Raw genomic sequence first — 25,213 nt, 5'->3', positions numbered from 1 at the left:
CATGTCGATCAATACTCATGGCCGTTAGGTTTGTCTGTCAATGTTTGGCGCAAAATCCCCCCTTAGCAACCGTCACCGGTTGGTACACGGTCATGGAGCCACTACAGGGGCAGTCTTTGCATGATTCTTTGGCCACCATCCGCTTTCATGGTCTTTACCGACATGAAAATGAACAAAATTCCCCTTATAATTTTTTTATTATTTATATTTATTTACAATGTGCATTATTATTATTATTATTATATTTCGCATAAATGGTTATTTTTATTCTATATATTGCCATAATGAATTACTTTATTACTATACGTTTTTTTCCCCACTTCAAACGATTTCTTTACCATTTCTTTATTTTCTTTCTGAACCATACTGCTGCCAGCAGTGCGTTTGGCTCCACCTATAGGCTGACATCGCGCAGTGCAGTCAATATGGCGGCACCCATTCCTTCCCTAAGTTTCACATTTAGCGACACAATTTGACCTGAATTACAAGTGTAATATTGTATCATCTTATCGATATTTAACGTGAGTTCGTTTTCTTGTCATCTAAATGTAATTGTGCAACCATTTGTTCAACCATTTAACTATGTCGCCGTGCATGCTGCATTAAACAAATGCTGGTTTCATTAGTTTTCAATCTCAAATAAACCAAGAAATGTCGTATTAGCGCTTATACCTTATTTTGCTCATTATCATTGGCAATACTAACTCTTGCTGCTTTACACCTACACCTTGCTGTATCAATAACTTTTATGACAGACACCTTTACGTTTATCCTTCAAAAGAGACCTATAAGAGAACCACTTATAGAGCACCAACTACTCCACTGTTCATTACATTAAAAGCACTAACATTTACATTGACAACAAAACTGCACAAATTATGTATAAAATAAATAATCAGCTATCAAACAGTTTTCAAGGGTTGTTCCAGATTAGAGAGAGCAAACATCACTTAAGAAGAACATTTGTTTTTAAAAAGAAATTTATATGAACAAATTCTAAATATCTGCATCACAACCAAAGGAGTGAATGTATGGAACATAGGTATGGAACAGCTGCAGTGAAGAGATGAAATCATGTTCAACAATGAGAAAATTTAAAGGACTACTTAAAGATATTAAATACGAAGAGGACTCGAGATGATAGTATTGTATACAGGTTCCTTGGTCCACATATTTAGTTTTGTATGGAGGTGTTATTTGATTTGCTATAGATAGATGGAATTGATTGAGAAGCATCAATTTTCGTTGTTTAATTAAAAGATAAAGATAGAGATGGGGGTAGAACTTGAAAAGTTTGTTATGAACTTCTTCCTTATATATATATGGTGCTCAATGGCTATCATATTCATTTCATACACCATATATTTACAGATATTTTCGAGTTGCTTGACATTGATTGGCATGTCAAAGAAATGTTACTTTAAGTTAAAATAACATTTAATGGACATGCCAATCAATCAATGTCAAGCAAAAATACATAGTTTATTTATAACCGTTTCACTAAGACACTGTCACTATTTTCAGTTGTATTTTCACCGTTACTTGTTCAATATCTGATTGGTGGCCAGCAGTCGTCGTTCAGCATTTTTTTTTTTTTTTCCTGTTTTCTGTAGGGTGGTGATGTCCAGACTGGCCGTAGTGTTTGGTGGTTCTCGTGGCATTGGGCGAGCAGTTTCTCGGCTACTGGCACAGAGGGGTCATAGGGTTGTTCTGCTGTCCAGGAACAAGGAGGCTGCACAGGCTACAGCTGAATCTCTGCCCGGAGGCGAGTCAGTGAATACAATAATCATTTTGAATTACTTGCAGTGGTTCGTTGATGAAAATTATATCACTTCAGTTTGGCAGTGTAGACATCATAAACCTTCAGGCCTTTTTTTAACTTAAATGCAAGTGATGTGTAATAGTATTCTTTAAAGGTAACAATCAATCATACAAAAAAAAAAAAAACTCATAAGAAAATTTCAAACTCAGTGTGGAAGGACCTTTAATCTTAAATGGCATTATAATAGATGTTATAATTCTGGAGTATAATTTTTAATTTCAGGAAAACATTTGGGTCTTAGCTGTGATGTTTCTAAAGAAGAAGATGTTCAGAGAGCATTTGAGACCATCAGTAAGAACTGTGGCACTGTGGGATACCTGGTTAACGCGGCTGGCATCAACAGGTCAGAGATGCCACAAAGCAATGATGCAGAAAATTAATTGTGTTTTGAAAAAAATTCCATGGCCAAAAATAAACAATTATATTAGAAATAGCATATTTTTATATAAATATATAAAAGACTGCTGCATTCTAATATATTATTTAATGTGTCTTTATTTTAAAGAGATGCATTGTTACTGAGGAGTAAATCTGAAGACATGCTGTCTGTTCTGCATACCAACCTACTGGGCTCAATGCTCACGTGCAGAGGTGCTTTACGCAGCATGCTCAGCCACGGAGGAGCTATTGTCAACATTGGTGAGCCATATTTATCCATGTCCCACTACCTTATGATCTTATTATTATTATTATAGTAGCCTAGTTCAGTTCTAAAAAATTTTATGAACATTAAGCTGGAGAAAACGGGAAAATTCACTCTGCATAGCAGCTGGACAATTTGGGTTAATTTAATTACCACTAGATGGCGTAAAAACTCCAGATTTGAAATAGTATTGCTAGTTCTGCATCATTATAAAGTTCTTGCACTTGTCAAATTCTGACAGTAAATGTCAATTTTCTCTTGATGTCATGTTATATGTTAAATTAGAATTTCTGATGGGTGTAATCACAATAAAAACATTTTTACATGACAAAGTAAGAGAGACTATGACATCAATGAGACTATGTACAGTATAAACCTCCTGTGTATTTTTTTTAAAAAAAAATGGAAGTTCTCCCAATAATATGTCTGCTATTCAAAGCTTTGTCGTTTTAATTGTGGGGGAAAAACATAAAATGCAGTGCAATACAATGCTTGACAGATGTCCAAGTAAATGTTAACATCTCAAAAGCCTGATAACCTAAAGTTATAATGTGAGTCTCAAATATGATACGTGATGAAGTATGGATGAAGTAAACATAAGTTGCTTTAGTCTAGTAAGTGTTAATCTTTAAATAGTACTAACAACATCAAATTTACTCTTATATGACCTTGGACCACAAAACCAGTCACATGGGTCAATTTTTTTATTTTAAGATTTATACATCACCTGAAAGCTGAATAAATAAGCTTTGACGTATGGTTTGTTAGGACAGGACAATATTTGACCGAGATACAACTATTTGACAATCTGAAATCTGAGGGTGCAAAAAAAAAAAATCAAAACATTGAGAAAATCGCCTTTAAAGTCGTCCATTTATGTTTGCGATTCTGCTGCGTTCACTCACAAAAATAAATCTTTTATATATTAACACTGTAGGAAATTTACAAAATATCTTCTTGGAACATAGTCTTTACTTTTTTGTCATAAAAGAAAAATGAATTGATAATTTTGACCCATACAATTTATTTTTGGCTATTGCCACAAATATGCCTGTGCGACAAAAACCCCGTCAGATTTCACAACAAAAAGATACACATGTACCATGACCTATAAGGGGAAGTTTTTAGAATTATACTAAAAGACCTTTTACTTGTTAAAAAAAAAAGTAGTCACTATCAATCAGTTGGCAGAAGACGATAAGAAATGTGCTTACCAATTATGATACAGTAGGCTTTATAGGGTTAATGATGTGTTTCCTCAGGCTCTGTGGTGGGTGTGAAGGGTAACTCCGGCCAGTGTGTTTACAGTGCCAGTAAAGCTGGATTGGAGGGATTCACTCGCTCCCTGGCAAAGGAAGTTGCTACCCGGAATATACGAGTGAACTTGGTGGCTCCAGGTTGTTTGTCCTCTCTTTTTCTTACTTCTACTACTTCTTTTGCCTATCAACCTACATACTAGCTGTCATATGAGTGCAGCTGAGAATTCTTCTCTCTCTCTCCCTCTCAGGATTCATTCTGACGGACATGACGGCAGCGCTGGTGAAGGAAGAAGTAGCAAGGAGAATTCCACTGGGACGTTTTGGGGAACCTGAAGAGGCGGCCCAGGCTGTCCTTTTCCTCTTGGAGTCCCCTTACATCACAGGACAGGTTCTGCTCGTGGACGGAGGACTACGACTGGCATTGTGATGAAAACATGTGATCTGACTGAGTCACTGAAGTGTTAAAGTGGATTCTTTTGTTCTGCTGATAAAGCACAAATCTGTATTTACACATTGAATCAAAGCTTATTGTTCACCTCCCCATCTCTACATGGAAATCTGAATCACACAAAACCGTGTAAGAGTAGTTGTTTCGGACCATCTGGATTGGATTAATGTTATTTTTAGCACACTGGAGTTTTGGTTGCATGTTCCATTCTTGGGATGATAGAGGTCACAGGTCAACGTTTGGGGGATATGACTAGCTTTTTGATGTCAGTTATTTTCAGGATCCAAATAAGCTAGGCTACATTACACTTACAAATGAGCTAAACCCCTAACCCCTTTAAACGATTGTTTAGAAAAAATAAAAATAAAATGTGACATCGGGCCTCCTCACCACATTAAAGTGCAGATCATCAAAAAGCTCATTCAGCTTTATTGAGAGATGTTTTTGCCAAGAGCAATTGGACTCAACCCAGACTCAATACTTTCAGAGACATTTATTTAATGTACTATTCATAAACCAGAAGAGAAGAAGGAGAACAGTCCGTATACAGGCACAGGTTGGCTTGGAAATCAGAAAATATTGCAAAAAAAAAGAGCCTCCTAAAATCTGACTAATTTGAAGGATAAACAGCTGTGTCAGAAAGAGCATATTCAATCACAGGCTTACATGTATACATTCTGCTATATTTTGTGTATATACTGTACTTTGCAAGTGTGTGTGAGAGATGATGGCTAAACTTGAACTCCTAATTTGAGTATTTGATATTCAACTGCAAGTTTTGAGAGAACTCTACTATCATTTTAAATGTGTATTAAATTTTGCTTTCAGTGTTATTTTGTTATATAGATGCTTTCAGTGTTGTTGTTTTTCTTGAAAAAGCTATAAATGAACAAATCCGTGCTGCCAGTATCACATTTTGTGTTATGTTTCTGTAATTCCAAACCTGAAAACTGAAGCCTACCTGTTAAAGAGTTACCATCTGCTCATTCCGTGCACCACCATCATCATTAAAATCAATATTCGTATAAATCTCTTCATCCACCATCAGCCAATCCTTCCCAAACATGTGCCGATTCCACTTCCTATACTTTCACCATAAGCATTCCTCCTCCCTCTCACTTCCACAGAAACACAACAAACATCTGTCCAAATCTGTCAGTCAGCCAAAACTTCATCACTCAAATCTCATCACTCATGTTAATGACGCAACAGTCTCTGCTTTTAACCTCTCGTAAAAACGAACAAAAAGACGAGGTGGGGAAAAGGTCATTAAGGCCCGGCCTTGTGAGACATCTCTGGATTGTAGATCCAGACGCAGAGTGTCCATCTGATCAATCTCAAGGACACTGAAGCTCCAGGGACGATGCGGTCCATGGAGTTTCAGATGTCCATCTTCCTGTTCCCTACTTCCAGATAACCCCCCCCCCCCCCCCCCAAACCACCCAAAAAAAAAAGTCCTATTTCCTGTGCTGGAGAGGAAGACATTTCCTCCATTTCATAAATATATCTAATCTAAGGTATAACTAAATACATAAAAAGTGTTACATGTTGGCACTGTAGTAACATGCACAGCTAGATGCTAGTTATTTGAATAAATGTTTATTTATTTCTTTAAAGTTAATTTAAAATTAAATATTTCATAGGCACTTGTGAAAATCTAGAGATGAAAAACAAGGCGATCATCGGTATACTACCTCCTTCCTCCAAGCCGTGCTGGTGTGTGTGTGTGTATGTGTATGTTAAGTGCGCCAGCGAACCATTAAGTCTGTTTATGACCTCTTTTAAGCACCCACATCACTTCCCCTCAGGAAACAACTGAAATAAAGCATAGTGAATGGTCAAGTCCTCCTCGGGCAGAGAAGTGATAATACCAAGAATCAAACTCTGAGGAAATTCTGAGCGAAGCCATTCAAAGTCGTTCCATCACTTTTTCAGACGACCCCCTTAAGAGAAAGAGGTTCTTGTTGGGAAATGGGTGGGGATTATGGAGTATGCTGGATCAAGCTTCGAAGGTCAGATCCTCCATGCTAGGCTCTACAGGTCGTCGCTCTCCACTAGGGCGCCGGGAGGAAGAGGATTGGAGTCTGGGAAGAAGGCTGCCTTCACATCCAGACCCCGTTCTGTCAGAGCGGCGTAGCGGCTCGTCGATGGGCGCACTTTCTTGGGCTTTGGGGTGTGGGTTTGTTGCCACTGGGCTGAAGGAAAGGACGAGGATGAACATGATTTCTCAGTTAGAAGAAATAACAGGATATAAAATTGATGTCTACGTACTGTAATCAATGTAGTTTCTCAGTTACTAAAAACATATGGAGACTTTTCCATATGTTTCATTTAGGGTTAGCATGGTATAATGGTACAAAAAAAGTCACATTATGTAGTATAGAAATAGTTGATTTGAAAGGAGTTCAAATAATGTAGTTATTCATATTCATGTGTATATGCTGGACCAAAGTAATGTAGTGATTTTCTTTCTCGATTGCAATATATATGAAGTTTATTGTCTGAAATATTTGGAGAATAATGCTGAACACAGCATCTGACACAGTTTGACTGAAATTTGGGCATTTGATTTTATTTATTTATGTTCCTATCGACTGTCAATATGTATGATACAGTGGTATGAATAAGTTTTGGCACCCATGCTAAAGTTGCATAAAAAGAGGAATAAAAAAATCATCTTTTGGATATTGATCTTAATGCCTAAATTAGACAAATGAGGAAAACTCCAACCTTTAAGGACACCAATTTTCTTTGTGAATGAATAATGTATCATAAATAAATAATTTTTTTTCCTTAAAAGTCAGGGACTTTAAGACAGGCCAAGGGAACTTTATCAGGATGCATTTTATCCTGGATCCATGAAATAACTGGCTTTTAAAAATAAAAATCTGCCAGACTCTATGGGAATTTAACATAGGGGTGCCCTGACTTATGCACCCTGTATTTTAAGGAAAAACATTTATTTATTTATGATACATTATTCATTCACAAAGAAAATTGGTGTCCTTAAAGGTTGGAGTTTTCCTCGTTTTTCTAATTAAGGCATTAAGATCAATATCCAAAAGATGATTTTTTATTCCTCTTTTTAGGCAACTTTAGCATGGGTGCCAAAACTTATTCATACCACTGTATATCAAATATCATTATCATATAGTTTACTGGCCGATATTGGAGTTTTTTGTTTTCACTTGTAGCATTTAAAATCAATAACTTTAGCTTTTAGTATTTATCTTTTAATATATTAATACAAAATATTATTGACATTTCAGTAAAATATACTTTATTATTTATTGATTAACGGCTATAAAATAAGATAAAATAATAAATGAAGACTTATTGGTATCAGCCAGAGTTGTAGTCCAGCATTTTTTCTCTTTGTCGCGATCTCTGTTCGAAATCTGTAATTGCAGTCATTCGCAGAATTATCAAGTTTATGCGAGTAGTACTTCAACACCCTCGACACAGGACAGCGTGGATGAACACGTTTGAGGAGAGCGTGCGGCTGTCAATCACCGCGTCGGTCTGGATACTGGCATTCAGAATCACAGATTATTATTTTTGGAAGTATGACCAACATAAGAATTTTTCACCATAAAATGTCATCTGAACTAGTAAGAAACATCCATTTGTTCTGGCTCTGACATTGCAGAAAATTGCACTGATTAAATCTAAAAATCGCTTATAAGTTATTATATCACGCAAAACCGTGCAAAACCGTTCTCAAATTGTTAATGTTAACAACGTCAGCATTGCGTGACTACATGTAATGTACTTACGATATACATCCTTGTTTTCGCATGGGTCCGGTTACAGTCTCTTTTTTCTGTAGCCAATCCAAAGTTCAAACGAAGTCTTTTACATTTTATTTAATATTAGGGTATTAGAGCTGGTATTGTATCAAAGCATAAATGAGTGTTGAGTCACAATTCCCAATTTCAATTCATTCCAGTCTGGATACATTTCAATTTTAATCATGGTATGATGGAGATTATAACATTAATTCAGTGTTAAATCACACCCCTTCTGTGATTCGAACCACTTTCATAAGACTCTGCCAGCCCATTGTTAGTTTAACCTTAGCTAATGCATCCGTATTGTTAAACCTGTTGTTGATGGCAAACACTCAGCACCGGCTGATGGGATTGCTATGGGAACACTGGGCGGACTCGGAGGAAGGGAGTGTGCTTTTATTGGACAGATTTAATACGGTTTCTCCCTTAGTCTGAAGCAATTTATGCAAGAACATTGATCAGATCAACCGCTTAAAACTTCTTAGTCAGTATTTAGTGTATTTTGGTCCTTTACCAGTAATAACAGCATTGTTACATGATTGAATTCATGAAATCCGTTTCAACTGTGTGTTTAAACGAACCATGAACATCGAGACGTGCTGTACTGGAGATGATGCCAGCTTCATTCTTGGCTGAAACCGTGTACCAGCCCGCGTCTTCTTTCAGAGCCGGCTGGATGATCATACAGAGGTAACCAAAGTTGTCCTGGTGTATGCTGAGAAATGGAATTGAACATCAGAATGAGCAACATTGTTTGCCTTCAATTCATGCCAGGATTGTTTGTTTATGCTGCATGAACATATTAATTTGATTTGAATCCTGATGAGTAAACTGCATCCACAAACAATGTGACTGGAGACTTTACAGCTTGTGACTAACTGTTCTGGTCCCGCTGAGGTGGTGTAGACGCTAGCGTCTGTGGTTGGGTTACTGTGTGTATGTTTCTTTTACAAGGCCCTTTTCATCTGGTGTGTGTGTGTGCATAAAAGTCATTTTAAAATACATCTATGAGGACAATAGTATTCAACAGGTGATCTCATTACATTTTGGTATGGTTTATGCGAGTATAGCACAACGCTGATGAATAAAATTACATGGGTTCATATGTGTTCTCATTTAGATTACACTGCAGTTTGATTGGTAGAACGACTACAGGAGAGCTGTGATTGGCGGAGATCTCCTACCTTATCCTGTCTGTGTTGTGAGTGAAGGACTCGTTCTCTTTCTTCCAGAAGATCTGTGGGAATGGGACTCCAGACACACGACACTCAAGACGCACAGGGTGACCCTCAGCGACACTTGTGTTCTGGAGTTTCTCAATGAAACTTGGGGCTTTATGCATCTCTTTGGCTAAATAAGAAAGAGAGAAAAGTTATAAGAAAAAAACTAAAACAAGTATTCATGTAACGTATTAATGACATTTGTTTAATATAAAATGAAAAAAAATGTGTTGATTCATTTAAAAAAAAAAATTACAAAAATATAATGCTTTTACATATTATTAAAAATAATACGTTCTTAACTGCATTTTATATACATTTTGTAGATTGGGTCTTTTATTTTTTATTTTTTTAAAGGAATACATAGGTTTATTCAGCAATGATGCATTACAATTACATTGACCACAAGTGACAGTAAAGAGATTTAAAATGTTACAAAAGATTTATATTTCAAATAAATGCTTTTCTTTCATATTAAATCAAAGAATCCCAGTAGCACCTCAATGCAGTACAAGATCCACAGGGAGGAGTCGGATCAAGATCCAAGGGGTGGAGATGGGTAGGATTAGGGTTGGGTTTAGTGATCAGGGGGCAGAGTTGGATAGGTTTAGGTGTATGTAAGGTGGTAAGAGTTGGATCTGAATCCGACTCGTCCCAGTGGATTTCATGTTCTGCAGTGAGAACCATCTCAAGAATCCTGGAAAAAAAATGGATCAATGTTTTAACAAAATATGAGTGCCTTTTATCTCTAGTTGAACAAGACCTTGGTTATGTACCTGCAACAATAAGCTCTAGGTTGAATGAGTTCTGTCCAGCCCTGTTGCTGGCGATGCATGTGTAAACTCCTGCATCTCTGCTAGTGACAGGCTCGATGACCAATGAGTGAACGCCGTTCTCCCTCACCAGCATCTTGTGGGAGGAGTCTGGACGGATGGTCTGGCCATTCAGCTGCCAGATGAGGTCAGGAGTTGGCAGACCACTTACCTATGTTTTGGGAAAAATCAAATGTTTTCAGTATAATTTATTGTCGCACAAATTATCTGTGCTATAAATGTCAGTTACAGTGCAATCGTCCTTAAAGTATTTTCAAACCTAAAGCTAGTGTGTATGTGTTTGTCCCTGTGCGCCTATACTGTGGCGTCTGTATGTGTGTGGTTCTCATGGGAAATGAGTCTGAGCACAATGCCTGAGATCTGTTTTCAACAACTCAAATTCCTGAGAAACACAACACCTGCCTCACCAGATATTGTGCCAGCCAGCGTCAGACCACCATTGAATGTCTCAGTGTGTTTATGTTTTTACGTATCTGAGAGGGGTGGACGGAGATGCTCGTTTATCCATCTTCCTTTATTGTGATGTTCCTGAGAACACACTGCTCAAGTGCCGTTCCCCTGGGTGTGCATATTCCCTGCGTGATGCTTACAATGTCCATCATGCATCTCACTACAGCCAACTTGAGTGTGTTTATGACTTTTATTGAAAGAACAGGCTGTGCAAGCGAAAAAGCAGAAAACTTTGATTTTAGACCTCCTGAACTCCATCTAGGGACATTTGTGGCGTGGAAAGTTTAGAAAGTCTCAAAGCCGGAGTAAAAAAAAAAAAAAAGAAGAAAAATCAGCTCTATAAATATCATTGACATTAAGGACTTTGTGCATGAGTGCATTACTGCTGATGTCTTTTTATAGCGTGTGAATCCCTCCATGGCACAGTGAGCCTTTATTCTGAGCATGTAGTTCGCACCCAGACATGGGCAGCAGTACAGAAGACGAATGTAATACTACAGTTTGACAACAACATGAGAGAAAGAAATAGACCAGATAAGAGATAGAGGTGGGGGAGGGGAACCCAAAAGGCCTTTACCCACACAGCCTGAAACAACTTGTGTTCTTTAACAAATGGTCACTGAAAGGATGCACTTTGCCTAAAGAAATTGTCAAACTGAGCAGCTAAATGGATGTTACATTGTGTATTCATTTTGTATGAGAATTGAAGTTTTCCTTTTAGAAAAAAAGTTGGTAACACTATGTTGGTTGGGCATGAGCAAGGCGGCAAATGAGGAGAAAGAAAGACATTTTGGACAGACAAAACAGCTGCAGAGACAGAGGGAGGGAAGGAAGGAAGGATAGAGAGGACAGTCTTCAGAGACAGCGGTAAGCCAATGGAAACACATCTGAGAGAAAGCAGAAAACTCAATAATAGAAGAAAGAGAGGGAAAACTGAGGATAATTCCAGTCTTTTACTCGAGGTTATTCGTCATTTTAGAAGTGATGAAATATCAACTTTAAACTTTTTTTTCTCTTTCTTCAGAATGCAGTAGGGGGGAAACTTTTCCCAGATAATCACACACAGAATGTTTCCTTCAGCCTCTGAAATGTTTATTTATTTGTGAAGTAACCATGTAATAAGGGTTATGGTCACTATGGAGTTAAAGTGAGTGTGGCCGTGTTTGTGACGTCACCTTGCAGTCCATGCGGCAGAGTTTACCCTCTTGCACAATAAGGTCACCGGGGGCCTGAAGAAAATGAGGGCGGAAGTGACGTTCCTGAATGTTCTCGTTCTCATCACCACTGTCCCTGGACCTTGAGCGTGGTCTGGGAGAATGAAGGAAAAAAAAAAAAAAATTACATCAGTTGCTGCCTTTTCACTGATTCTAATCATTTTTTTTTACATAAACATCCTAACTGCATCATGTAAATAACAAGGTTAACAATTTTAAAAAATGAACTACATCAGATTGGATAAAAGGGTGTCATATTAATGTTTTGTACTACAATACATAAAATATCAATTCAACAGACTGCCACTTCTATTGGACTTTTACATAGTTAGCACTAGGCAGGGTCAAGGTGAGAATGGCCAAAATGACCATTTTAAGAGGAAGGGGGAATTAAAAATGTATACCTAAAAACACCTACCTATTATATCAAAAACAACTTTGCCTGTAATGCATTAAAGGAAAAAGAGGAAAAAGGAAAAGTAACAGGACACCAAAGTGCACTATATTTTTTTCCTGGAGAGCAGCTCTGATTAATTCATGTGTAAGGAATCATTTCTGCTTTTATAAATGAATGATGGGTTGGCACTTCGCATTGCCTTTGGAGACAATTGACTGTCAATCAAAATATAAAGCCCTAAAAGGCCTGAATGGTCAGATATATTCAGAGGAAACCCCACCCTTAGAAAAAGATTCACATCTTCTATTCTGCACAAAAGACTTCTTTACTTGTCCTTGCATCATTGTCCAAAATACACAGGTGTTCTTTACATGGGGCACGCCCTCTATTACTGCTAGTCCGATAAAGCAAACCTGATCCTGAACCTGCTGTAATCCACTGGCTGTGTATGAAAAGATCCACTAGAAACAGCATTAATTTGTATACCTGCGGATGTGTCCAGGTGTGGAGCGCTGACTTCTCCCCCTTTGGTTCACAGCCTGAACCATCATCCTTCCAGTACAGCTCACTCTCCCCTAAGAGAGAAAAACAGAATATAGAGAGATAGATAAGTAAAGAATCCCATTGTACCTGTTAAACTTTTCTTATGGTGAATAGCTGGAATACAGGTATACCCTTCCTACATTATGGGGGCAAAATGTCACCACAAAGATGGCAATATCCAAAATCCTTCTGGGAATATATTTTTTTTTTATATATATATATATATATATATAAATATAAGCTGTTTTATAAAACAAAACTAAGTGATGTTTTATTAAAATGTAAAAAAGTTTTTTTGTGATGGGTAGGTTCGGTGATAGAATATACATTGTGTACAATATAAAAATCACTATGTCTATGGAATATCTCCATAAAACATGAAAACCCAACATGTGTATGTGTGCATGTTTGTGCGCGTGTGAACTCTTGACCCTTCCAAAGGCTGTATGAATTATCTTTCTTCTGGTCAGTCACTTCCCCCTGACTACCGATGTTTATCCGTCTCCACCAAAACACTGGTCAAGCTGACTAGCCACTTGAGTGGGTGGGTGTGTGTATGAGAGAGCCATCAAATGATATCAAACTCAGCTACATATATTTTCAGTAGCAAAACTAACATTAAAAAATATTGCAAAAATATTGCCCTTTTCAAATTAGGGGGGATGACAAGTCTCCAATTTTCTAAGAAATGCATGCTCTTTTGTTGCATGAGTAAAAACACCTCAGTTTGAATCAGTTAGAATTAAGAGTGTTAAGTTAACTTTGCACACTGCGCATACTTTTAAAATGAAAGAAGAACAATCTTTTCAACAATATTTCCCTATGCCAATATAATCCTGTCTTGTGTATTATATAAAGAGTGTATAACTCACCGCTGGGTTTCCTGCCATGATGGTGTAGTTCCCATCATCATCTAGTGAGGCAGCAGCTGTGTGCAGGGAGCACGTGCCGTCCGGATCACGACTGATACGGTAGTGTTCACTGCGCTTGGAAATCTGCTTTCCGTCCTTAAACCAGTACACCTACAAACACACACATACATATATAAACATGATTATGCAACAATCCAAAGCTTGTACTGTTGTCCCTTTCTTTTTCTCTTCATCATCTCCCTTGTTACTAAGTCTGCTGTCATCACACAGTCATTACAGTGGTCTCATGTTAGTCAGGAGACACACAATGATCGCGAGACAGCCATATATGGCAGGAATCTCAGAAGTGAAGCAGAGCTTCTGATGAAACCAGCCTAGTCACAGATGATAAACTCCACCACCAATCCTAGCTTTCTAGACTCCTCTCCTACAAACCCTTAACACAACATACAGTACATGCCACTTTGCAAAGCACCACTAACTAAAATAAGCAACCTCCATTCTGTATGTTGTCCATACCTCCACATATTACACTAGTGTGTAAAAAAAACAACATTTTTTTCTGTAAGATTTTTTTTTTAATGTTTTTGAAAGTCGTCTCTTATGGTCACCAAGGCTGCATTTATATGATCAAAAATACAGTAAAAACAGCAGTATTGTGAAATATCATTAGAATTTAAAATAACTATTTTTGGTTTGTTTCTGTAATGACAAAGCCGATTTCAGCATCATTACTCCAGTCTTCAATGTCCCATGAACCTTCAATAATCGCTCTAATATGCTGATTAAGTGCTCAAGAAACATCCCTTAAGCGTACAATTGTTTAAAACATTGATAATATTTTTGTAGAAACCATGATACTTTTTAAAGGATTTATAGATGAATAAAGTTCAAAAGTGTATTATTTATTTGAAATAGAAATCTTTAACATTATAAACGTCACTTTTGATCAATTTAATGTGTCCTTGTTGAATAAAATAACCCTTATTGACTGTTATATCAGAAGTCGAATTAAAACTATGCTAAAATATTGCGATAAACTAGATTATAATCTACAATGAATTACGCTTTAAATACTGAGAAAGTCACTCGATAAGAATCTACTACAAGCAATATGAAATGTAAATATGCATGTGATGACATCTCACCTTTGGCATTGGGTCTCCGATGACCTTGCAGCTGAAGGTCACAGGCATGCCCTCGAAGACCTTGTAGTGCTTGAGCTTCTGATCGAAGATCGGTGCAACCTCTCCAGGCGCTGCTTCATCATGCTGAACATCATCGTCAGATTCCTCGACAGGCGAGCGCTCCAGACGGAACTCAATCTCGCTGATCAACCGCTGCTCGAAGCTGGACACTTTATACTCCTGTGACACATACAAACACAGACTTTAATTTATGATCTTCTCCTCAAGTTACCAACTCATTCAATCACCCATTTTACTCATTCAAGCACACATCCTCTCATCACTGTGCTCTATAATCTATTCAGTCTCGTATCCAACTCTTATTTCACTCTTTTTGATCTTTCATCTGGTTTGTTTCTTGTCTTCTGTTTCTTTTTATTCCTCTCTGCAGCCAGAAGGAACATCTGGAGAAAAGTGTGTGCTGATGACACATCACAACAATAATTGCAGGTTTAAGACACAGCTGCAGAAACACACACACCATCAAAACTACATACATAGACAACAAACGCACCCTCTCCATCTTGTTCTCTTGAACGTCCAGCCACATCCTCCCAAAAGCACACACACATGCACATGTCCAATGCAAACACACAGACAACCACTATTTGCCCAAGGACGTGTGTTGAGCTCCAAGCACACTTTAAATTTATGGCACAACATTAACAGCATATCCACTTCCCACAGTTCAGAGGAAGAGAAGCATGTGCATTTTAGTGTCTCCACTCGAGTGTAGGAAATGTGCAAACCAGACGCATGCGTTCTCCAGTGCCTGATCAGTTAGCAATAACATAATGACATGATGTTAACCACCCAGCTCAGTTATAAAAAAAAAAAAAACACACATTTCAAGACCTTAAACAATTCATGGATTATTCAAAATTGTTACACAGCTCAATGGAACATGATGATTGACCAGTTTGGTGGCCAAATGCTTTTGTATAATGTTCGCTAAACTGCATAATTGACCACTTTAAAAAGCAAATGACTGTATTAATGATTTTATGATATTTAGAAATTGTAACACTATTTTGATAGACCACATTAGACATTCTACTACAAGTAACTTTGCAACATGTCAACTACCAGTCATTAGAGTATTAGTAGACTGTCTGCTAACCTTTTATTTGGATGAATAAAGGGTCATTCTGCTGACTAGAAGTAACTCTGCAAGTATATACCAACTTATTCTACCCTAACATCTACTTATACTTTAATGAAAGTTATTTGACATGTAGTTCCAATTAATGAGAGTTAGTTGACAGTTGCAAAGCTACTTAAAGTTAGTAGAATGTCTAACATTTGAAATAGAGTAACTTTAGAAATTACTATTGTCTTTCTTCTTAGATAAAATGATTTGGTCCCACTTTATATTAAGTGGCTTTAAGTACTATGTACTTACATTGAAGTTACTACTTTGATACATTGGACTTATTGTGTACATACATGTTTTTACATTGTACTTATATTTTGAAAATACCTGCATGTAATTACAACTGTAATTAATTCATGTAATTACATTTGTAATTACACAGTTGATCCTTCCCTTACACCTCAGCCCACCATGAAACCTACCCATACCACCACACCTGTCCCTAACCATACCCATATCACACCTCAATAGCAGGAAAAGTGTTTTACAATACAACCTGAACACAATAAGTACATTGTACTTATTTTCCTATGTAAGTACAAAGTACTTAAAGCCACTTAATATAAAGTGGGACCAATGATTTTAATTCACATTCTATTTCATGTCCATTAAACTTCTCTTTTTTTGCAAGTATCTGTGTAATAAATGGGAAAATGTATTACACTTGAAGTAGTTTTCGATAACTGGCTGACTTTACCTCTTACAGTATGTACACTACCATTTTTTTTTTCAAATAAATGAATGTTTTTATTCAGAAAGGTCACATTTATTTCAACGAAAGAGACAGTAAAGCTCTAATGCTATACCATATTTATATTTTACAGAATTGCTGTTCTTCTAATCTTTCTATTCACCAAAAAAATCCTAAAAAAATATATCAGCATATTAGAATGATTTCTGTATGATCATTTAACACTGATGTAGTAAATTCAGCTTGCAGCCTTAGTGAGCATAAGAGATTTATTTTTAAAAAAATATTTTACACAGTGTATGAATTACAGGGGTGTTTTAAGGAACACAGACCCCCTAGTCCCAGTCAGAACACTCTAAAAATCAGGCTGACAGTTCCTTCCATCACTGATATATTCAGTAATGCATTGCATATAAAAATACCTTACTAAATAGCATACAACTAAAAGTTATGTGGCTTTTCACAATTTAATTAAATAAAAACTGTGATAAATAAACATTATAGAACTACATGTAAAGTTTAAAATAAGGCTCATTAAGTTTAAAATATAGGCTAGCAAACTGTTTACAACAGCTAAAATACAATGAAGCCTGCTGGATAACATATTTCACTGTAGAACAATAAGCTGAGGTCATACAAGCTACTTTCTTCCTAATATTGGACCCCCCAGGAGTCTGGTGTAATTCAAACACTGTATACAGTGCTTATTTGATCAGAAAGATTGCAGTGTAAATCTCCATATTTGATGATTTTCCCAGAGACTACAATAGTCATCACTGCCATAACGCAGTCAAAGTATTTTGACGCAACGCTTACTCTGAATTCAGATATTCCATAAACAGAGACACGTAAGAAAACATTGTGGATTGAGTAAACACACAATCACAGAGTAGTGACTGGTCAAAACATAGGGGAGGTGGCCACACACAGAGGGGTGAGACATTTAAACATTCGGCGGTGGTCTCGTGAGGTGAAACAAAGGGAAATACAGCGGTGAGACAGACTCATAGAACAGCGAAATGTAAGGAGGACAGACAGGCCGCATGATGTTTGTAATAGACAGGATGAGAATGAATAACCTTTTGAGGGACAGACTCTGAGTCAGCTGAGCTGCCTTCCTGTAGAGAGATCAGAAAACATGCGAGGGGGTTGAGGATGATGTCACATCCTGCACATATACACACCTATTGCATAAAAGTGCATCATACACATTACTTTCAATGCGTGTTCGTGTTGTACTGCAAAACCTGTTTTTATGAACTTACCTGCTCACACACCTCCAAAATGCCTCACCGAAACACTCTCCTTGCCAAAATGACATCACGTATCCAATGCATATGTACAAGCACATGCAGGAGCTTGAAGCTATTAGCTGAATTGAGGCGCATTTACAAGCACGCAGGCAAACCACAATGCTCTAAATGACATGCAACCGCCAAGTGCTACACTGGAAAAAGTATGCGTACGAATTTGTAATGGATGCATTTTGTTTATAACCCATGTTTAAAAAGCCAGCCAATTAAGAACAACTGTTTTGTTTGCTCTGACACAGTGGGGACATTGTTTAGGTGGGTTTGTGTGTTGTGCTCATGAGTATATGTGAATCTGTGTGCATGTATACCTGTGTAACTGGCTCCTCCTCCACCTGTTGTGTGTTAAACACTGTGGCGGCATTGTCAGCACCCAGCAGCCTACGAGCCATCTTCTCCTCATAGGTTAACCTCTGAAAGCAAGCAGGATTAATCTGTCAGAGCCTGGGTTAATGTGTGAGAAAACACACACACACACACACACAAGCAAAAGCATTATGATTATTTGGTCGCCTGTACTAGTGAATTCAAGGCTATTAGTCGTGCTGAACACGTGGTGGGTTTTGCTATGTGTGGTGGGGTTGATTGATTTTGGAGATTATATATTAAGTGACATTTTCAGTAGGAGGAACTGGTGGTGGAAGGTAATTTTCTCCATTTATTAGGTGTATTTTGTAAGAATGAAAGGTCAGTTAACATGTATATTAAACAAATGCAAAAGATATTCCAATTATAGTCAACTGAATAGTTTTGTCATGCTGTATAGTTCAGACACTTGCAGGAAGAAAGTCCTAAGAAAGTTTATTTTAACACAGTAATACGATTAAAGCTGAAATAAAATAGTAAATGAAAAACAAACATACTAAATTAAGTTGAAGTAATGAAGTTGCAGTCAAATTTCTAAAATGGAACTAACTAATGAAAGCTAAATAGAAATATACGAAAATGAAAAAATTAATAAGTACTATAATAGTCCATAAATACTATGATAGTACAGTTTACAAATAATACTATTGCCAATATAGTTTAATTGTCTGGAAAAGAAAAGCGTTAAATTAAATTACTTTTTTGTATGCCCCACAGAAGAAGGTCATATGAGTTGTATGAGTCATATGAGAACATGAGGGTGTGCCAATTATGACATTGGTCATTTTCTTTTTTAAGGGAGTTATTTCTCCCAAAAAATGCAAAATACACTCAAACATGACTGCTTATGTTATTGGTTATAATGGTGGTAATGGTAGAAAGGCTAGTATGGTAGTACTATTAATGATCTACTGTAATTCTTTAGTGATCCAAACATAAGACCTTTGAAATGCATACAGTACCTGTTGTCCATTGCTGAGTCTCTCCTCTTTGAAACGTAGTTTCCTCTCTAGATCTTGTATGACAGCGTCTTTGGAGCCCTGGATATCCGAATCGGAGTAGATGCGAGGTGTACGGGGTGTAGTCTTACGTGGCAAAGCTCTGTTAAAACACAATCAGAAAATATTGAAAAAAGCAACAGATTAAGCAAGAAACTTTGGTTATAGTGTTATATACCACAAAACCTTTCCAGACAGCAGCTGGGATTAAAGCACACTCCAAAAACAAACAAACAGCTGCTTTTATAATACATTACATCATAAAACTTTTTTTTTTGTTTTTTTTGCATATGCACTGGGAAGCAAGAATAATTTCCGTTATCTGTTTGTGAGTATGCGTTTTAAAATTCCACAGCGGTCTCTTATCTTTTCCCCGCTGGCTCTGGAATGCCAGGAAGAGAGAGAGGAATGAACAAGTGGGAGATAACAGAGAAAATAGAGATGGAGAGGTTGAGGACAGGAGCAGCAGCTTTGAAGAAAAACCCTCTCACACACACCCTGGATGAGTGGAATAAACTCAAGTGTCATCAGACCATCTTAACTGAAGGTCAGAATCAAACTGTACATCACCAGTAACAATAAAGCTTTGAAAACACTCAAAGATTTGGTACTTGATCAGCTTAATATTTTTTGCCATAAAATATGCCAGGTGGATTTTAAAAAATAAATAAATAAAACATGTATATTTTTCAAAAGTACTTGTACAGTACAGTATATTTCAATATTAAGTATATACTATTAATCATTTGAATTTGAGTTTAATTTATTTTAGTTTATGTTTTAGTAATTTGGGTTACTTGTTAACTTAACTTAAGTTTATTTTGTAAAAAAAAAAAATCTATTTCGCTTTAATTTTTAAGATATTTTAATTTTCAGTTTAGGTTTTTTTATTTTAATATTTAGTACATAAACTTTGTTAAGTTTTCATTTAACAAATATTTTATTTTAGTTTTGGTTCAGTTAACGAAAATTACTTTTAATAGTTTCAGTTAAAACAAAACAACAATAACATAATTGGTCCCTCAAGCTCCAAAATGACAAAATTACCATAAAAGTAGTTTTGGATTGTAGACAAAGTAGACGTAAGCCATTCAATAGATTTGAGGTAATTTAAAGTCATAATCTCAAAATCTTTTCCACCATAGCAATCAAATCTCATTCATCCAGTGTGTTGTGATCCATCACACCTACGAATCAACAATTGATTTTTTTGATGAGCTCAATGGTCAGTGGTCACCTTCTACTTTTAGAAAGATAAAAAAGCAGCCTAGGCATTTTGTAAAAATTCCCCCTTTTGTGTTGCACAAAAGAAAGGACATACAGGTTTGAAACCACATGAGGGTGAGCAATTGAATTTGTTATCCCTTTAAAATGCCTCATACTCAATTATGAACCAGTTTGCTTTATTTTTCTGTAGGATTGAGAATGAGAGAGGAAACCTCTGTAATACACAGGCCTGACCCTCAAGGTTCCTCAGCTCCCATTGATCCTCGTTTCTCCATAAACATGCCACGGAAGAATGCATACAGTACATGTTTTCCATGCAGCTGCAAAGCAGGAGCTGCACTCCAAATTACTTATTAGCCCAAGTGTTCACACTATGTGCCCTTTATAGTGCTCTACTGGAGCTCTTGAGCAAGCGCTCAACTTTTATATAGTATAGAGAAAGACTGCACACCTTCAAATCGAGAAGCATTTGAGACACTTTCAAACTTTAAGAGATGATTGTGGGTACTCACACTGTGCCGTTACCCTTGGGCAGCCCAAGCGCGTTCATTGGTGGTGGAGGAGGTGTGGCTGGGAGCACCGATACTAGAAATCCGGCTGGTGATTGGGGAGTAGACGTGAAGGGCGAAGAGCTGTCTGAGCGGGTGGGGCTTGACATGACAGGTGGCGGAGGCGGCGGAGGGGGGAAGTCTTGTGGCAAGCCAGAAGGAGAGGACAGAGTGCTGGAGCTGAGGAAGGGCGGAGGGGGTGGAGGGAAGGAAGGTGAGCTGGGAGAATCCAAGCTACTTCCTTTGGACAGCAGCGGCTGCTGCTGGAAGGGCGGAAGAGTGACACGGCTGAAGGGCTTGTGGGCTGTTATGGGGGACAGTGGACTGGAGCTCGAGGAGGTCGAGGACTGCGTGCTGTATCCAATTGGTCCACCGCTTGTTGTGGGACTCTGGGCAGCGATGAACTGCTTGGGTCGGGCATAGTTGAAGGTGCTTGTCTGCATGGTGCTACTCTCCAGCTCCTGGAACGAGGGAGGAGGTGGGAGAGGTGGAGAAGGAGGCGGGACTTCCTGAGGAGTGGGAAGCGGTTGTTGCTGCTCCAGAAGGATCTGATCTTGAAGCTGCTTCAGTTGTGCCGCGTTTCTGCAAGGAGAAAATTACAAACAAAAGGACTGTTTAGCATCACACTGATTATACAAATTTTACTACAAGAATCTGTCAGGTAATGGGACTGTCTAACTGTCCAATTGCAAAACCTGAAAAACATAACGTGAACTGACCTCAACACATCTTAAGATAAGGTTTGGAGAGCATGTTTGCTGGGACTAAACTCTGTACACAACTGATATGTAGCTCTGGTCCTGGATTACTAAAACAGCATTCCTGTCAAAAATCCATGACATACTGTAGAAAAACAGACATAAAACACCGGGTTGCCATATAAATGGATCTGCTTAATTAAGTTTTTGATTGAAAAATGTGTCCTTGATTTCTTTTCTTTTTTTTGTTCCATTATGCATTAACTTTTTTATAAAAGCAAAATGGTTGGTGGTTTGGTCATCAGCTGGTTGAAGATCTGGTTTGTTGCTGGTCCAAGATGGTCAACCAGGTTGAACCTAAATGACCAATTTGGACCAGCAAGAAACATGTATAAAAACTGTTAATAGCTTAACTTGGTTCTGCAAAGATTATTCTGATGATGTTGCGCTTTGTATATATCCTCCTTTAATGATTCATTAGAGATGTAAAGCCACACACAGAGTTCAGCGATTTCATGAAAGGCCATTTCAGGGACAGTTTATTACCCTCACAGAATAGATGGCCCATCGGGAGGAAATGAACTCCAGAGCCTGCAGAAAGTGGTGTACTGTGCGTTACTGTAAAGTAAGAAGGTTTATGACTAGTTTTTGTGTGGTTATGCATGTGTCTGTGTGTATTTGTGCTGAGTTTCTGGGAAGGAAACTAAAGCCCACTGAAAAGCGAGTGATATGCTATCTTGAGTAAAGTATACTGTCAACAGCATAAAAAGGAATTGCCTTTTCAGGGTTGTGTCGTGCTAATATGGGTATGGGCTGATGACTGAGCATAATATCTGTCAAATGTCACGGTTCACCCACATACACAAAAACACTGGAGTGACTTCCACATTGTCTCTTTCTCCGATTAACATCAGATATTTGCTGTCTACAGCCTACAGTTTTCCATCATCTGAATTCTTGCGTCCTTGGAAGGCACATTTTGTTCAAAACAATTTGTCTCTCTTCTTTTGTGAACTCAGCCCCACTCTCCTGCTGCCTTTTTTGGCAACTCCAAGACACCTTTTGCGAGCCTCAACAAATGGATAACCTTAAACCAATAACCAAGTCCAGATGCTCTTCATTGAAATTTTAATATTGGTCTCCTACAGGTTTATTCAGAGCAGCATTCAATGCTTTTCAGCTAGTCACCCAGTAAAGAATTGCAAAACGTGAATTAAATGTGTGATTTCAGAGTTTGTGTGCATATCTGGGTGGTAGGCTAGCCACACTCCAAACCCCTTTTAAACAAATTATTTCCAGATGTTGACTAATGAGTCATTGTGTTTTCCCTCTTTTCATTCATTTTTTGTAATGGTGAAAGCCCTCCCTCCATCCAACTGATAATTCCTCAGAGTTTGGGTGAAGAAAAAGAGAAGGGGAGTATTCACAATGTGTTGTTAATACTTCACCAAGCCTTACCTTAAACCTACAGTGCAAGTTCATCAAATAAAAGGATTCATTAAGGAAAATAATACATTAAATGATGTAACTTTGTTTTGGCAGCACAAATGGTGATTTGGGCCACATCAAAAGCAAAAATGACCACCTAAAACATCCTTTTTCCCATTTTCCCTCATTTTCCCATTCTGTATGCTCGAGAATCCGTCAAAAGAGCACTTTTACTGGAATACTTTGGCAGCTTGTGAAAGACTCTTGGACTCAACTGCCTGTGCTGCTTTGCTTTCATTCCTTTTTTGGCTCTGTTATGAGTCCGAAGCACCAGCGGCTAGACTCTCACTTCTCTTCTTTCTGTCTTTGGGTCATGCTTTCCCTCCCTTCTTTTCTTTTTCAATCCCTTCACACTTTCCCAAATTCCATCACCATGTCTCCCTCCTTATTTACTCACTTTTAACATCAAAAAGGACAAGAAAGTTTTCAAATCCAACCTCATCTTATTCTCCATCCTTCTGCATTTCTTCTCTCATCTACCTCCTCCCCTGAGTGAAAACTGCTGGTTAACAGCGGGTGGAGGTCTGGCATTACAAGCCCCTCCAGAAATACTGCTCCGACTCGAAATATCCCACTTAATAGTTTCCAGCAGTCAAGGAATATCATTTTCAATCACAGGCAGCCATTTTCTAAAAATAGCTCTTGCAGGTTCCTCCGCTTATTTTTTCCTTTAACATTTCTGGAATTCCTCACAAGTAAACCGATTTGATGGAGGGAGTTCAGCCGGTACTGACATAATCAGTTCGCCTTAAAAGGCACCGAGTCTGCAAATAGAAAATGCTACGGGACACTCCTGCTTAAAATCATGTTCATTCATTGCGAAAAACAATCTGAAGGAATGAGTCCAAAATAAGCATTAAACTAAGTTTCTAAATGTAGCAACACTAAAACGTAGTTTTTGAATTTGTTATTTTTCCAATAACATGCTGGTTTCCCCCCTCAACTTCTACATCACAAACATAGTTTTTGGTTCTTTGTTTTGCATCTTCAGATCTTAACTACACTCTAAAAAATGTTGGGTTGTTTTAACCCAATTTTGGGTCAAATACAGACAAACCCAGCCTTGGGTTTCATTTTAAATTACATTTTTAACCCAATGTTTGAGTTTGTCCATATTAGACCCAAAATTGGGTTAAAACAACACAGCATTTTTTAGAGTGTAATTCAAGCAAATCAACTGACTATGTTCTCCTAGACTTTAGAGCTATAAAGTCCAAATCATTCTATGGAGTTTTTAGCCATTTTTCCACCACTGGGCCAAACTGTTCTCATTTCTCATTCGTTCCAGTCTGTCCCAATCCAGCAAAGCCGGTATGGATATGGTTTCATTGTCCACTGTGGGGCTGATAACAGAGCTCTTTTGAATGTATTGCAAATGTTTCAGTCGTTGCCTTGGTAACAAGAGTTTACAGAAATTTTGCGATGTAAATAGCGACTGCGTTATGGTGGATGATTATATATTCCTGAGTTTACTTCACTCAAATAGCGTGTTTGGCCAGCTACAAAGAAACTGGTAACCTGGCAACAGACAAGTGACCAATCCTGAGTGTCGATTACGTCACTACACGCATTCTACGGTGGAAAAGCTTCTTTTATATGTAAATAAATCGATTCATAAACGATTCAGTCCTTTTGTGACAGTTTTAAACCTTCTATAGCAAATTATTGACTTAAATACTGCTCATGTTATCAACCTAGTTAACTACACTACTAGTGAAATGTTGCCAATACTTTTAAAAGGTAGTTTGACTTGAAATGCTACTGTACAAAGTAGGTTCTTCAACATTATAAATAAATCATGGCAGATCTAGACCAGCTATGTTTGCTTCTTCTTTTTTTCTTTTTTTAGCAATGAAAGGCAAAGAATGGGATCAGTTGCAATACAACTCCCATCGCACACAAGGCCACGGCTCCAACCACATTTGTGTTTTTTGAATCTACAGCTGTGCTGGACTCAGGGTCAGTTCTGTCATAGTTTGGGTGATTTAGCGAGGCTAACGGAAGAGAGGTGCATATGGCGATGTGCGTCCATATTTTAAAAGCATGCAGCACAGC

At 37.7% G+C, this 25,213-nt stretch overlaps 2 protein-coding genes across 3 annotated transcripts in view; one reads left to right on the top strand and one right to left on the bottom strand.

Annotated features, from left to right (window-relative positions):
• The first annotated feature begins 363 nt into the window (after positions 1–363).
• cbr4 (carbonyl reductase 4) lies at positions 364–5,081 on the top strand. The gene is made up of 6 exons (XM_039692252.2): positions 364–521; positions 1,614–1,765; positions 2,045–2,165; positions 2,328–2,461; positions 3,728–3,862; positions 3,973–5,081. The coding sequence occupies exons 2-6, from the start codon at positions 1,621–1,623 to the stop codon at positions 4,149–4,151; spliced, it is 714 nt and encodes a 237-aa protein (XP_039548186.2). The 5' UTR covers positions 364–521; positions 1,614–1,620; the 3' UTR covers positions 4,152–5,081.
• Positions 4,651–25,213, bottom strand: part of palld (palladin, cytoskeletal associated protein) — an 87,091-nt gene continuing 66,528 nt past the window's right edge. Inside the window, exons 11-22 of one of the 2 annotated variants that reach the window (XM_039692249.2) lie at positions 20,937–21,554; positions 19,162–19,300; positions 18,145–18,246; positions 17,603–17,641; positions 14,641–14,859; positions 13,493–13,642; positions 12,564–12,652; positions 11,642–11,774; positions 9,960–10,167; positions 9,148–9,313; positions 8,545–8,678; positions 4,651–6,367 (exon numbers count right to left, since the gene is read on the bottom strand). In XM_039692249.2, coding sequence (XP_039548183.2) covers positions 6,207–6,367; positions 8,545–8,678; positions 9,148–9,313; positions 9,960–10,167; positions 11,642–11,774; positions 12,564–12,652; positions 13,493–13,642; positions 14,641–14,859; positions 17,603–17,641; positions 18,145–18,246; positions 19,162–19,300; positions 20,937–21,554 — 2,158 coding nt within the window. In that variant the 3' untranslated portion in view covers positions 4,651–6,206. The remainder of the gene's footprint in view (positions 6,368–8,544; positions 8,679–9,147; positions 9,314–9,959; positions 10,168–11,641; positions 11,775–12,563; positions 12,653–13,492; positions 13,643–14,640; positions 14,860–17,602; positions 17,642–18,144; positions 18,247–19,161; positions 19,301–20,936; positions 21,555–25,213) is intronic. The other variant, XM_089118586.1, reaches the window with a different exon arrangement.

The sequence above is a fragment of the Pimephales promelas genome, chromosome 13 (genome assembly GCF_988280905.1).
Source record: "Pimephales promelas chromosome 13, fPimPro1.hap1.1, whole genome shotgun sequence".
Taxonomy (NCBI): domain Eukaryota; kingdom Metazoa; phylum Chordata; class Actinopteri; order Cypriniformes; family Leuciscidae; genus Pimephales; species Pimephales promelas.
The sequence above is the reverse complement of the archived record's forward strand: the minus strand, read 5'-3'. Positions and strand labels throughout refer to the sequence as shown.

Excerpts from the sequence above, each read along its gene's own strand:
- cbr4 (XM_039692252.2), top strand. The coding sequence starts at position 1,621 with ATGTCCAGACTGGCCGTAGTGTTTGGTGGTTCTCGTGGCATTGGGCGA. Across the intron at positions 1,766-2,044 it reads AGCTGAATCTCTGCCCGGAG|GAAAACATTTGGGTCTTAGC; the intron begins GCGAGTCAGTGA and ends TTTTAATTTCAG. Across the intron at positions 2,462-3,727 it reads AGGAGCTATTGTCAACATTG|GCTCTGTGGTGGGTGTGAAG; the intron begins GTGAGCCATATT and ends GTGTTTCCTCAG.